Below are 14,372 nucleotides of genomic sequence, written 5' to 3' on the forward strand. Positions count from 1 at the left end.
CATCAATCAGATGTCCCATCGAATTTCGTGTATTTCAAGAAATAACATATATATTGATATTATGTGCCACTGTTGTTTCGTTTTTCTGAACGTTTATTGAATGGCCATTTTTTGCGTTTCTTTTTCTCTTCCTTCAGAACAATCGCGTAATAACAGATCCCAATGGTTTTTAAATGTGGCCCAAGTAAACTTATTTAATCTTTCAGTATAAATCCTTCAACTGAAATAGCAGAAATAACAACTGAATTAAAAATACATATTCAGATGATAGGTATTGATTTTAATGGTAGCAAAGGTTTGTGTTTTCGCAAATCGTTTGTAATTTTTTGAGTTTCTCTTTAGTTTGTTTCTATGGCATAGTCTGACCACAGACGGGTGCTTTTGGTTTTGTAATGACTTTTTAGTAATTTATCAAGGATTTTTTTATTAAAAACCAATGTTTTTTAAGATTTTTGAATTTTCTTGGTGCAAAAAATGTTGATTAATTTTTAAGTTTCGCCTCACTGTTCGTTCTTTTTGTCGGCTTGTTACCTAGGCTCGTTAAGAAAACTTTTCATCTGCTGTATAGTTAGTAAAAGGTAAACTTGTGTAGTTAAGGTTTTATCTAACTGCATTTTGACGTTGTTACCAGGTGCTTTTAAATTTAGATATTCATTTTTTGCCGCCAAAATTTTGTTGGTGCTATTTTTTTTCTAGTCTCTTCAATGTCAGGTCACGTTGGTGCTGTAATGAAGCATGGCATTAGTAATTCAATTAGTAGATAGAATGTGTAACGATTGTTTTAAACTCAAACATCTATTTTTGTTATCTCTTGATTTGGTTGACATTTTAGTCAAAAATGTAGATGAGCTCGGGTCGGAACATCATGTGCGAACGCACATTAACGAGCCGCCTTGTTCATTTCTAACTTCGCTGAGTTGTTGAAAAGTTGTTTAAAAGCAATGTTGTCTATATGAGGTTTGTTTGGCTATTAAAATACCTTTTCGAACTGTTCACATAGTTTTTAAGAACTTGAAAACTTAACTTTGTTGGGCTTGTATTCTGTTTTTCAAGATGACACTGAGGTGTATGGTAAACTTACTGTTCCTGTTGTTCAATCTCCCATTTCTTCGGCTGTTCGTCATCTGAAAAAAATTATTTTCAATCTAACCAGACCTATTTTGGAGCGTCAAAGTTTTGTAGACGCAGTAAATATTCTAGTGTTTCAGATATTCTGATTGTGAAAGATCTGACAAATTATATGCAAAGTTTTCCTAATGGATACTGAGAGGGTAATCGCATCAAAGCGCAACCACTAGAAAGTACTAGATTCAAAACATCATCTAATATTTGCAAGTCTATCGTGCTGAACATAATGCCAAATAATCTTAAGCTCTGGAACTTAAGCTGTTCCTAAGATCTGTTTTAAACAAAAACTGCTGTTGATCTTTCTGATTCTCGAGACTTGGTATTTTCAGTCAAGTTCAAGTTCAACAGTTTGCTCACCTTGTATATTTTGTTCACTTTGTTGTTTGCTTTCAACCTTCTAACCTACCTGCGTATTCTTAACAGATCTTGTCCAACGATTATCTCAGAATAATTTGTCATCAATCGTTTTGATTAGAAAATAGCTAGGCCGAAAATATAACTGATAAACATAAACCCTCTATCGGCGCTGAACTCGATTTTATTGTAGTCCGTTTCAACCCGGGTCGAGAAAATTTATGTAAGAAATGCGCTGAAATGCGCTGACTTTTCAAAAAGTTCAGCGCAAAAACCTTACATAAAAATGCGCTGAAATGTGCTGAAAAGCGCTGAAACTTTGCAAGAAACGCGCTGAAAACCGCTGAGTTTTCAAAAAATAGCTATCACTGAGAGTCGCACCCTACTCTCCTTTGCCGCAGCCTTCACCCAATCCACTGCACCAAAGATTCCTGAACTTCTTCCTATTTAATTTAAGAAATTTTTCAAGAAAAAGTTAATAGTTTTATAAGGAAAACTAAATGGTTCGAAATCGAGGAATCGTTGTCAAAAAGCGTTTAACTCCACTAATTAATTTTAAGAAATGCGCTGAAATTTGACTACATTTCTTACAAAGTTTCAGCGCATTTCAGCGCAAAATTATGTTAGATTGCGCTGAAAATTTTGAAAAATCAGCGCGTTTCAGCTCATTTCAGCGCATTTCAGCGCAGTCAGCTCATTTCTTACAAAATTTTAGCACATTCAGCGCACTTCTTACAAAATATAGTGCTGAAACGGCACTGACATCTCGACCCGGGAATGGGGGAGGTCGTTTGAAGGCAGAGGGGGGCGGTACGTTCAACAAAGGGGGAAAATGACGTTATTAGAAGTCATTATTGACCACTCTTAGTACTTAGAGTTAAATTAAACGTGAAACATTTTCGAAGGCCTATGAATATGTTAAACATCCGTCAAATTTTGTTCAGCTGCACAAAATCATAGACAAAATAGACAATATAGATCACGCGAAACTCAAATTGTCAGATGCAGAAAAAACAATCAAGAAAACAAAAACGGTCAAACATAAAATATGCAAAAAAATATTGCAGCACTACAAAATTGTCAACAAACTTCAAACAGCAGTTGTAAATAAACTCCTATAATCTATTTGGCCTAATTGAAGCGTTGCGAACCAGTTGGTTTTAGAATTTGTTGAATGTGACCAATTTAAAAAAGTCCATGAGTACAGGCTGTATTAAAATTGACATCATAAAAGGGAATTGACATCAGGAAAATTGAAATCATACCACATCATTCTTTCACTACCAATGGCATGAACGTAATACCTTGCTGAGATCTTTTTTCCACTTACGCCCTAAACTTTCGATATCATTAAATTTGACCTCATAAAAATTTGACATCATATGCCACAAAAATCAAAATTATCTTCGCTTAAAAAACGACAATATTGCTTTAGAAGAACCGGTGTCACCAGAAACATTTTTGAAAACAAAAGGTCATATGTAAACTGAAAAGCTCATACGTCAACTTTTCTCTTGGGCAAAAATGATTCTGGATTAATGTTTTTTTTCTTATTTAAATAATGAACTTGGTTACAATGACTAGTTCTATCAAAACAGCAGATCAACAGTTTTGTGAATCAATTTTCATCAGTCCATTTCACTTTTTCACACATGAAAAGTATGGTTCTTCTTTTCTCCCAATTTGATCACAGAGAAAAATAGAAACTCGTGATTGCAAATGATAATTGTAGCCCCTAGATAGACCCATTTGAATAATTTCACTTTGCTGTTGTGTGTTTAAAGCTCTTTAAAAACATCCGAGAATCTTTTTGCGCGCGGGCAAGCAAAATTACCGCGGATTCTCGAATTACAACTACAGAGAATGGCTGATCGAGCCTGTCAAATGCAATGAAAAATCCTTTCCGTTAATAGCTCCTGCTCTCTGAAAGTAATACCTTGCTGAGATCTTTTTTCCACTTACGCCCTAAACTTTCGATATCATTAAATTTGACCTCATAAAAATTTGACATCATATGCCACAAAAATCAAAATTATCTTCGCTTAAAAAACGACAATATTGTTTTAGAAGAACCGGTGTCACCAGAAACATTTTTGAAAACGAAAGGTCATATGTAAACTGAAAAGCTCATACGTCAACTTTTCTCTTCGGCAAAAATGATTCTGGATTAATGTTTTTTTTCTTATTTAAATAATGAACTTGGTTACAATGACTAGTTCTATCAAAACAGCAGTTCAACAGTTTTGTGAATCAATTTTCATCAGTCCATTTCACTTTTTCACACATGAAAAGTATGGTTCTTCTTTTCTCCCAATTTGATCACAGCGAAAAATAGAAACTCGTGATTGCAAATGATAATTGTAGCCCCTAGATAGACCCATTTGAATAATTTCACTTTGCTGTTGTGTGTTTAAAGCTCTTTAAAAACATCCGAGAATCTTTTTGCGCGCGGGCAAGCAAAATTACCGCGGATTCTCGAATTACAACTACAGAGAATGGCTGATCGGGCCTGTCAAATGCAATGAAAAATCCTTTCCGTTAATAGCTCCTGCTCTCTGAAAGTCAGGCTATTCGTTTTTATGTCTTTTTGAGAATTGAAGTCATACCAACTCATACTTCCGCTGCCAATGGCACAAACTTAATACCTTGCTCAGAGCATTTTTGCTCTTACACCCTAAATTTTTGATCCTTAGCTGCTTCAATTAATCTGATGATCAAAAACATAGCCGACCGATTGCCGGAAAATAGCCTCCGTTGACGAACATGACGCATAAGAGTATCAAAGACTGTTATAATTTGGTGTGTAGTTTCAGTTAATATCTTAATTTAAGCAGAGTCCAGGTTTTTACCTTGCGGCTCTTCAATACTGATTCCCGCAAGCAATCGCTCTAATGAACTTCGATAACCTAATGCACTAAGACCTAATGGGCCTTTATCGGTTTATCCCGTTTTTTGATTTTGTTCTCTTGACCGTATTCAGTACATTCCATGATTCAATGCGTTAAATAACTTAAAATCCATTCAGTGAAACAGTGAGTGAAATAAGGCAGGCGTCAAGCGTAAAAATTGTGACCTATGTAATATGAAAAACGTGATCAAAAATTAAAGCGAATTAAAAAAATATGTAACAGGAGAATTTCTGACTTACAAATCACAGAAATTTCCTTGACTAAACAAAAATTAGACCTAGAATGGTATATATGAGAATTGTGAAAACCATTTAAAAAAACAGATAAAAAATTTAAGAAAAAAGAAAATCAATGTCCAAATGCTGCATGTGAACAAAAAACCGCTAGCGAGAAATTCAAAACTAGGCCTAGAAGCAACTTTGAATGGATTGGGAAAATCACTTAGACGAAAAACGCAATCCGCATGATTGAAAATACAGTAAAAAGCAAAGTGAAATTACCGCATGTGAACAAAAAACCACTACCAAGAAAACCAAATTTTAGTTTAACCATCATTTTTTTACTCCACTTGAAAATTCGAGTAAAAAAATTTCACTTAGCAAGACCACTCGCTTTTTTGCTCCACTTCCTGTTTCGGCGTGACCAAAATCACCACTCCGATTAGACTTCAAAAAATGTGTGAACAGATCTTAAAAAAAGACAGCACCCAATACAATTCAAATTCTTTGAATTGTACAAGAGGAGAGTGCCTAAATAATAGCCGTGTTGAGGCCGACGGCGGCTATTAAAAACGGATACCGCTTATTGAATGAACCGTTGTCGCCATGAGTTGCGTACGTGTGAGCCATCGGAAAATCCATAATAACGCGGTATAGATTTTTGAGGTTTAGTCCTTTTTTACCGGCTTTATCCGCATCGTTATATAGCTTGGAACTTTTCTCACTGATCAGAGTTTTAAAAATAAGGTTCCACATTTAATGATGACCCTGAATGTCTCCCATTTTCATGTATGAGCTAGCTGATTGTAATATGCTAGTAGGGATAAAATGACGTGAAAGAGTCATGCTATGAAAAAGCAGTGCTAAAAAAGTGCTGCTGCGGTGGGGGACTTTTGAAAAACTACTCCCAGCATATTAGATCACCTTTTCTGATGGATTTGGAGAGCGTGATTCCCGATCCCGAGTTTTAGTTGACCTCGCAGCCGATGAAGCAAGTGAAATTGATCTTGGTCTTCTGTAGCCAGCAGAAGTTTTCCTGGTTGAGAAAATCATCACGCCCAGCATTTCGTAAGCAGAGTTTCTGACAAGACGAGACGAGTCATTGAGGAGATCGTCATACATCGGAATCAGAATATCCTCCTAGAAACAAAATTTCGATTTTTTTAAATATTTTACGCCCTTTTTATCAAAATACATTTCTGGGAATCATATCCTTACCCAGTGAAAAGAAACTTGATAAACCATGCCATGTCTTGTAAGATCTTGATAACCCTTGCAAAACTTGGGACATCTTGTCAAGATCTTGATAGACAAACATTTCTTGGAACACCTTGATAAGATCTTGACAAGATCTTATCAAGATATGTCAAGAAATTTTCTTGGCGTAACTCGATCGATAAGATCTTGATAATTCTTGGCACATTTTTTTTGTTCTTGGCACAAAAATTGGCCATGACCAGACAGTCCAGACAAAAACTTACCCATGACTCGAAGTGGTGAGAACCAGCGCGATGCAACGCGTTTATGTCTCAACTTTTCAACGATATACAACTATGACTCGACAATACGACAATTCAAAGTAACGCAAAATTAACCCAAAAAACCGCGATTATGATCAGACAGAAAAAAACATAGTTTTAGGCGCAGATCTCGCGTAGTTCCACAAAGTCGAAACATAAACGAGATCTGTGCAGTTAAAACTATCCTGTTGTGACTGTCAAAAATGTGTTATTAGTCAGCGGAAATTTGTTTGTTTAATTGAAAGACAACAGATTTAGTACAACAACTCTTCAACTAAACTTTAAATTCTACGTCTAGAATTGTAAATCAAAGCAATCTGAATTATAGTTGGCCGAAACACAAACTGTAAGCTAAAGAAAAGAATACACTGAATTCTTAAATGATATAGTCGAGACGCTTTTGGATCATTAAAGGAGGTAACACAGCAATAGCATAAATTTTATTCAGCAAAACATTTTCGAACCAGATATTTGTTTTTTTTTGCAGTAATTAGAATCATTCAGGCAAATTTGAATCCTTGATATATCTTGCCATGGCATGGTTAATCTTTCTTGGGAAATTTTGCCAAGATCTTGTTTCTTGACAGCCATGCAAAGCCATGCAGGTTCGTACATATCTTGATGCTTTCTTGGTATGTTCCAGGGCAATATCTTGGCAAGATTTACCAAGATTTAGTATGTTTCTTATCAAGATGTACCAAGTTTCAGTTCACTAGGAAGGCAGAGATGGAAAACTCCTGATATCAGCTATCTAATTTTAATAAACCTGAAAGGATCTCATTATAATAACATTAGATTGACAAATTTTTGAATTCATGATTTCTTGGTATACGATGTTTTTTTTGAATTTCTGAGTATCTTAAGAGTTGACCTTAAGAGTTGACATATACAGTGGCCGCAGATGCAACTGCCACGCTACTATGCAGTCAAAAACACCCGAAGCTCTCAAAAAATCTGATCGGTCACGCATTTTGCATGTATTTTGCATGCAAATAATGCATTTTGCAATATTTTGCATACAATTTTTACACTCTTCGTCTGAGAGCAATTCAGAAGATGTCAAAAAATGATACTAAAAAATATTATGCTTAAATAAGACACCTTAGACTACTTGCGTTTTAATATGCCTCAAAACAATTCAGCTCGACACATGAAAAGACTCAAACTAGGACCGCTTATTTAAAATTATTATCCAACCCATCCTTGCCCCACTAGACTTTTAAAGTATTTTCATAGGTGGAGGTCGAGGCCTTGTAAGTTTTGTTCAGGAGTCCACTCACTTGATCTCTGTTTGGAGCCAGCTTTGCAATCTCTACAATGACAGGAGCCACGTTCATTCTCACACTCGAATCAGTGTCCTCCGCCAACAACATGAGCAGCTTCATGAAATCCTTCATAATATTCCAATTGAAGAACAAAGAAAAGAAAACCAAATCAAAGTGCACGGACATCGATGCTATATCATATTTGAAAGAAAAATGGGTTTCTTCAAGGATAAAAATTCAACCAAAATTTAACTATACTTTCTTTCATGTGAGTAGAATAAAATAAAGGAGGAAGTTCTGCTCTTTTTCTCATAGAAACAGCTTTTCCGGCTCATAATAATCAATTAGAAATCTTGGTTTTGCCAAAAAAACTTCCTTGATGCCTTTCAGATGGTTCCTGTTAATTACAATCCAAAAGAATTGCATTAGTCGAGCACTGTCTCTTTTTAAATATCTGTTCACACATATTTGTTTGATATTTGGAGGCCAATAAGACGTCACATTTAGAGTAGTGATTCTTATCACGCTGTAGTGGTAAAGGGAGCCAAGAAGCATATAGTATAAGATGGTGCATTTTTAAAAAAAAACTTTGAAAGTGGTGCAAGAAATGATGTCTGAGCATATTTTTTCAAATTTTTTCATGGTCGGCAGTTTAAGTTATGATATTCCTACACGATTGCTAATAATGCTCTTACATGTGTTTCTAATGGCGTACAGATACAATTGTGTAAACCTCAATAAGCATCCAACAGTTTTTTGAGCTTCGACACTAATTGTTTTCAAGAAATAACAGTGTATTCTTGAGTTTTGCCCGTTTTGTCGTTCTTTTTGTCTTCCTATCTCTTAATATCATTAGAAGCAAGTGTTATCGACTCGCTAATTCAGCTAAATGAAATCATTGGATGTTTTTATTTCTTAGCTAATGTTTTATACACCACTACCTGTTTCAAATGGCATTAATGAATATATGAGTTTTCCTGTATTTTTTTTGCCGTGCATTTAGTGTTAGTAGTGAAAACCCACATCAGCCTTTCCATTTAGGCATTACTGAACAAAATTTAGTGTTCCAGTATATAGCTAATGGTATCTGTGACATTAATACTATTTGTCTTTTGTTTTTTCAAAATTAGTGATTTTTCAGGTTTTGAACTATTTTCCTTTCTTTTTTCCATATGAAATAGTTCATTGAAGATTGTTCCAATTGGTTGCCCAATGAAGAAATATTTCAATTATTTCTGGAAATTTTTTTTGAAAGTATCGGCTTCAATAACTTGCACGCTCTGCTTTAAAAAAACTACTGAAATTTTGTGTTTCGCCATTACTGTTGATGTTTTTGTTTTCATGGCAATTGGTTTCAAAAATGAGAGATCCAAGTAACTTTCTAATGGACAATAAGTCCATCTAATTTTCATGTTTTGCCAATTAGATTCACTGACTACAGGTCCAAGCGTTACTTTTATTGGTCAAAGGGAGTTTCATTTGACCGTTTGCATCCATTAGTTTTTTATACTTGATACCACTTTTTGAAGAAATTTTAGAGAAAGGTTGATTCCGATCTTCATATGTTGTAATTTTTGTTTCTGCCTCTTGGTCGAGATGATAAGATATTATATGTTTCCTGTTAAAAATTATGATGTTATCAAGGATTTTATGTATGAATATGTGTTAATCACTTCGAATTCACTCATTTTAAGCATATTTCCGCATTTTGTCAGAACGCTCTCTTGAGGATAAAATGAAGAACAAAGTCATATAAATGCAGGTAAAACTGTATTTTGGTAACTCATTTTCTGATTGACTTTCCTTCTTCTTAAAACCATCAGTTATCTGCACATTCTGCACATTCTGTTTATGTTTTCGAGTATAAGTAAGCTACGTAAGCTAATTGGTTGCTTGTTATATTTTTATTGATTTTTATAGCTCAGGCAGAGCTAAATTTCCAAAATAAATATTTTTTGCAATTTTTGAAGACTTTTTTAAGTTTTTTAAAGAAATTCATGTCTGTTGTTTGATTATGCTTAAAGAGTTTCAATGCTGTACGTTTGAGCTTAGTGTTCACCATATTGCCTTTTTTGCACATAGTACTGAAATCATCGACAATCATGAGCATCTTCATAAATTCCAATATATATTTCCATGTTTAGAACGTAATACTTAGGACTGTTGATTTCTTTTATTTGGCAAATTTATTTGGTTATTGAATATACAAGTTTACTTTATGAAAATAATGAAAATCATTTCTTAAAAGGTTTTAATCAAAATTGACGTAATTTTTCTGCAGTGTGCAATATAGGGTCAAGTCCAATATGAGGAAGAATTTTAAATGAGTTTGGACCTCGGGATACAGACCTTAGGAACTATGTAGATGTAACTGTTCTATTCCTTAAACTCAAATAACTAACTATTAAACAGTTAATCTGTTTTCCAAAATATGCATCAAAGAAAATGACCTTTTTATTTTTGGGGTTTTTTATATTTCAGATTCATCGGTCGGCTTACTTGAAAAAAAGAAAAATTATAAACAAAATGATAACTGATATAAAAACATCAAGAAATTCAGGAATTGTGTTTACAATAATTCACCGTTGAACCATTTAATTTAGCTTTATGTTTAAAAAAAGAACCGTGAAAAAACCTCATCAAGGTTTTCTGTTTGTCAAAAGTTACTTGATTGATCTTCATTAAAGGTAATTATTACATAGATAAATGTCAAACTTTTATCCGAAAAACTCTAATTTCCCGCGAAAGCAAGGGACTCCTCAAATCAATGCTTGAACCAATTAAGAAAATTTTTAATAATTTTAATTATATTATAGTAATGAAATTCTGATCATTAAAAGCACAGCTAGTTCTTTGCTGACTTCAATCCGCAAAAAAATCTACTGGTTAAGTTAATCCTCTCAAATAATGTTTGCGACAATGAAATTGATATATCTCTCGATGGCATACATACTCAATTTTTGCTCATTTTTGTTCAAACTTGCTTCAAAATTGGCTGTATTTTTTCATATTTTTTAAGCGCGTTTTTGAAGGTAATGTGAAAGCTACGCACAATATTTTGTAACTAAATTCTATGCCGTAACACATTAGTTTCCAAGCGTCAACTTTTTTCCACTGTTGAAGCATCTAATTACAAAGATATTGTCAAAATATACCAAAATGGACAAAATCATAGCTGTTGATTCATCTCAGAAATGTCCCTCTCGAAAATAGTTGGGGATTATGAAGACAATTAGCAGTTTGAATAGGTCTGTTCTATAGAATAATTTAGTCTTTCAATAGGGTCTCAAGCAATCACTAACGAAATTCGAAAAAAATAGGTTAATTGGATTCTCAAAGTCGTGGAATTAGGTTAAGTTTATACGTGAATACAAGTAACATTTTTTAAGTATTTTTTTAAAACATAACAAATTTATTTCCACGTTCTGCGTAACTAAAATCTTTCAAAACGTAAAAATTTAGACGAAATATCGTCACTCAATTCCATAAATCGCAAAATTTCTTTCTCAGATATCGGTCACGTAATTAAACAAACCAATCGTTGACTAACATTCGCAATTAGCTATTGAAAGTTTGAATTAAAAATCTGAATCTTGCATGGAATTTTTCAGGGATCTGTTTAAATGTAACCCAAATTAATCTAGAGGTTTTCTTGGCATTATTTTTGCCTCAAAGAATTTTTGGTCTAGTTCTCCTGGAACAAGTTTTACGGTTCATTAATATCAAGTTGAAAAATCCATCTAATATCTCTTTCGATGAACGATCAGGTATTGTAATAATGTAGCACAATGGAGCAAAATGATACTGTAAACCACAGTTATGGCAATTTTTCTTTTTCAAGGCAAATACTCCGACGATTTCTCGACTATTTTTGAGAACAGTTGCGACAATTATCATTTTGTTGAACAAGTAAACAAAATTTAAAAAAAAATAAACTGTAGATTTACGTATTCAGAATGCTCCAAGCAGAACATTCAGATCTTCAAACTCTTTCAAAATCTTTTCCGCCCTGTAGAATGTAACTAACTTAAGTCAACGTTTTCACTTTTATAGTGATTTGTATTAATCATAATGTATAGTATTCTCACCTCTCATCAGGCTAATTAAACTATTTTATTATTACAACATAAAAGTTCATTCGTTTGTTTACAACTTGTTATAAAAACTATATGCTCACATTTTTGATATTAACACTTTGCTCGTAAAAACTTGAATTTTCCCATTTTTTAAAGAGAAACAAGAAAAGGTGATACTTTAGCTGACCTGCTTGAACTGAGAGTAGTTGAGAAGTAGACAGAACTCCTTCAGCTTAGAGCAATAGTAGGAGCGGGTAGCTTCATTCCTGAAAAATTAGCAAATGTATTAATTTCCGCTCATTACGTCCATTTCTCAACTTTTTCCGTACAATCTGAAGATCATTTAAAATGGTTTAATATGAACAAAGAGCTTTGAGAATTGTTTCTGTTTTGCTTTGTGTTTGATTTGCAAAATTTTGCTTGTCAACTCATATTTATGTTGTATTTTGTTGCTGGTATACATGCTCAAAAAATTAAGTTGTAATTCCAGCGAATTGAGCTAAAATCTAAATATGTCTTGCCCCTCTAGATCTTAACGAACGGTACTCAAATCCCCATTATATGCAAATGCAACACAGGCGATGCCTGACAAATACCTAAATGTGCTACAGTCAAATATCTTATCATAGCAAAAATTGTTGATTATAATATCCTACAAAATGAAGACTTCGTCTTTAGTTCTACACCTCATAAATTTGTGTTATTTTCACCGTTGACAACTAAACAACGTTTTCGGGTTCCGTACCATATCTACAACGACAATCAGGCCTGATTCAGCGAAAAAAAAATCAGAGAAGGTCCCAGGCCTGATTCTGAGTCAGATCAGATCAAATACAAGGCTGCTAAGAGAACACTAGAGTCTTTTTATAAGACCACCATAAATTGCACTCTCTCAATAACAAGAGTGTAAGAGTGTAAAAAAATTGATACTTTAGCATAGGGGTGCGAAAAAGAGAGTAATCTTTTATCATTCCACCCTTAATTACAATCTTTGCAAAGAGTGTAAAAAGAGTGGATAAAAGAGTGTAATTACAGTGCAATATTTTAAAATTACACCCTTAGACTCTGTTATTGGATAAATAGTAGTGGAAAACTGATTACACCCTAATCCGCTAATTAGAGGTGAAATATGGGTGAAACCTAGGCCCGGGTTGGGTCTCTCTGTCAAGAGAAAGGCCAAGTCTTGGGCCACTGGAGTAGACCCGAGACTTGGTGAGTTCTTGGCACGCAAGAGGCAAACAAGAGGCAAGACAAGAGACACTTGGGATTTCGTTTTGCAGAAAGGATCGAAGACTTGATTTATCTGGACAGAGGGTTAGAATCCTGCATTTTTTTTTAGTTTCAGGGGCACTTTTACACTTTTAACATAAACTTAACTCTGCTCAGAGAAACCCAAGACTTGGTACTGCTCTTCCCAAAAAACCCAAGTCTTGGCCTCTCTCTGCCCAGAGAAATCCATGGTCTTGGATCCCCTACCCAAGTCTTGGCATCTATCTGCCAAGACCCAAGTCATGGCAGATAGATGCCAAGACATGGGTCTCTGTAAAATCTCTGTGAAATCTCTGAATCAGGCCTGATAGGCTCTGGGGCTTCGGTACGGATTGGAATTCGAAATGCAAATTACATAAAATCATTGAGGAAAAATTTTTCAAAGTAATCAATTTAGGAGCCTTAGAACATTGATGATGATACAAGTATATATATTATTACAATTTATAATACAATTATATAAATTCAAGACCCCAAAATTGTTTTAAAAAATTGAAATTGCTTGTTGATTTGTTCAGCACGCTCTATTTCGAATAACCTCCTTTATTTCTTGCATATGAGTCCCCTCCAGATAGATATACAATTTATAACATGGCCAATGTCCGAAAAAGCAAATTTAAATTTTGGGTTCTGTGAATTTCAGTGACATAACTTTGCCCCCAGTTTTCACGAATCATATATCATTTTCAATGATGGAATATAGTTATGTAAAACTTGGAAAAAAGTTGTTTGCAACGCGTAAAACGCTAACATTTTGTCACGGGTACTAAAAAAACTAACCAATCCCCGCAACCTTGAGCATGCAATTAGCTAAAAATTTAATTTCCCGAATTTCATTTGTAATAACTTGGGACTCAATTCAAAAGACCTAAATTATCTTGTGAACAATGATCTAATCTGTTTAATTGCAAAATTGCTACTTGTCGTCTGAATCCGCTATTAGTAATAAGACGGAAACCCACGAAATTAATCACCAATTTGGTTTTATGTCATTTCTGTAATTAGATATTGTATTAATGAGAAAAGCGTAGGTTTAAGCAAATTCAAACTAATTAGCCGAGTGTCACTCGTTTCCACACACTCTCGCTTAAAACTCTTATCTGAAAACATAGGTCGTCATAAAACCCGACAAAATCAGGTCTTTATAAATGAACTTTCACGCAGTGACCACGTAATGACAATTTAGAATAAACATAAGTGGCCTTTAAAGTAGTATAAAAAACTTTCAATTTTTGAGGGAAGTTGTTCATGATTTTAAATTTAATGCCTCAGTGCAGTTGTGAAATCATGTGTAATTAAGACAACAAAATTACGTCACTCACAAAACTGCAGTAAATGAGCAGTGAAGGATCGGCATGAAAAACAAGCAAATTGTGTCGTTTGAATATTAAGCGCGAATTAAATCGAAACAAAGGACGTCTTCTGATAAAAACTAAAAAAAAATATAAGTCGTCAGTCACAAGCCGAATAATTTGCAACTGATTGTTAAAAAATACAATATTTACATAAAGTGAAAAGTTAGAAAAAATGAAGATTTGAAATAATTTCATAAACGAAAATCCCTACAAGGCAACCTATACGTGCCGACAAGTATTCTGATTAAAGCCTTTTTAAAATTGCTTCCATTCCATAA

General features: G+C 34.0%; 1 protein-coding gene across 1 annotated transcript in view; it reads right to left on the bottom strand.

Annotated features, from left to right (window-relative positions):
* Nucleotides 1-1,019: 1,019 nt before the first annotated feature.
* Nucleotides 1,020-14,372, bottom strand: part of LOC142343021 (uncharacterized) — a 28,537-nt gene continuing 15,184 nt past the window's right edge. The window contains exons 7-10 of the mRNA XM_075394706.1: nucleotides 11,658-11,736; nucleotides 7,410-7,520; nucleotides 5,534-5,749; nucleotides 1,020-1,124 (exon numbers count right to left, since the gene is read on the bottom strand). Of these exons, the coding sequence (XP_075250821.1) occupies nucleotides 1,020-1,124; nucleotides 5,534-5,749; nucleotides 7,410-7,520; nucleotides 11,658-11,736 (511 nt within the window). The remainder of the gene's footprint in view (nucleotides 1,125-5,533; nucleotides 5,750-7,409; nucleotides 7,521-11,657; nucleotides 11,737-14,372) is intronic.

The sequence above is a fragment of the Convolutriloba macropyga genome, chromosome 7, assembly GCF_964194025.1.
Source record: "Convolutriloba macropyga chromosome 7, txConMacr16.3, whole genome shotgun sequence".
NCBI lineage: Eukaryota > Metazoa > Xenacoelomorpha > Acoela > Convolutidae > Convolutriloba > Convolutriloba macropyga.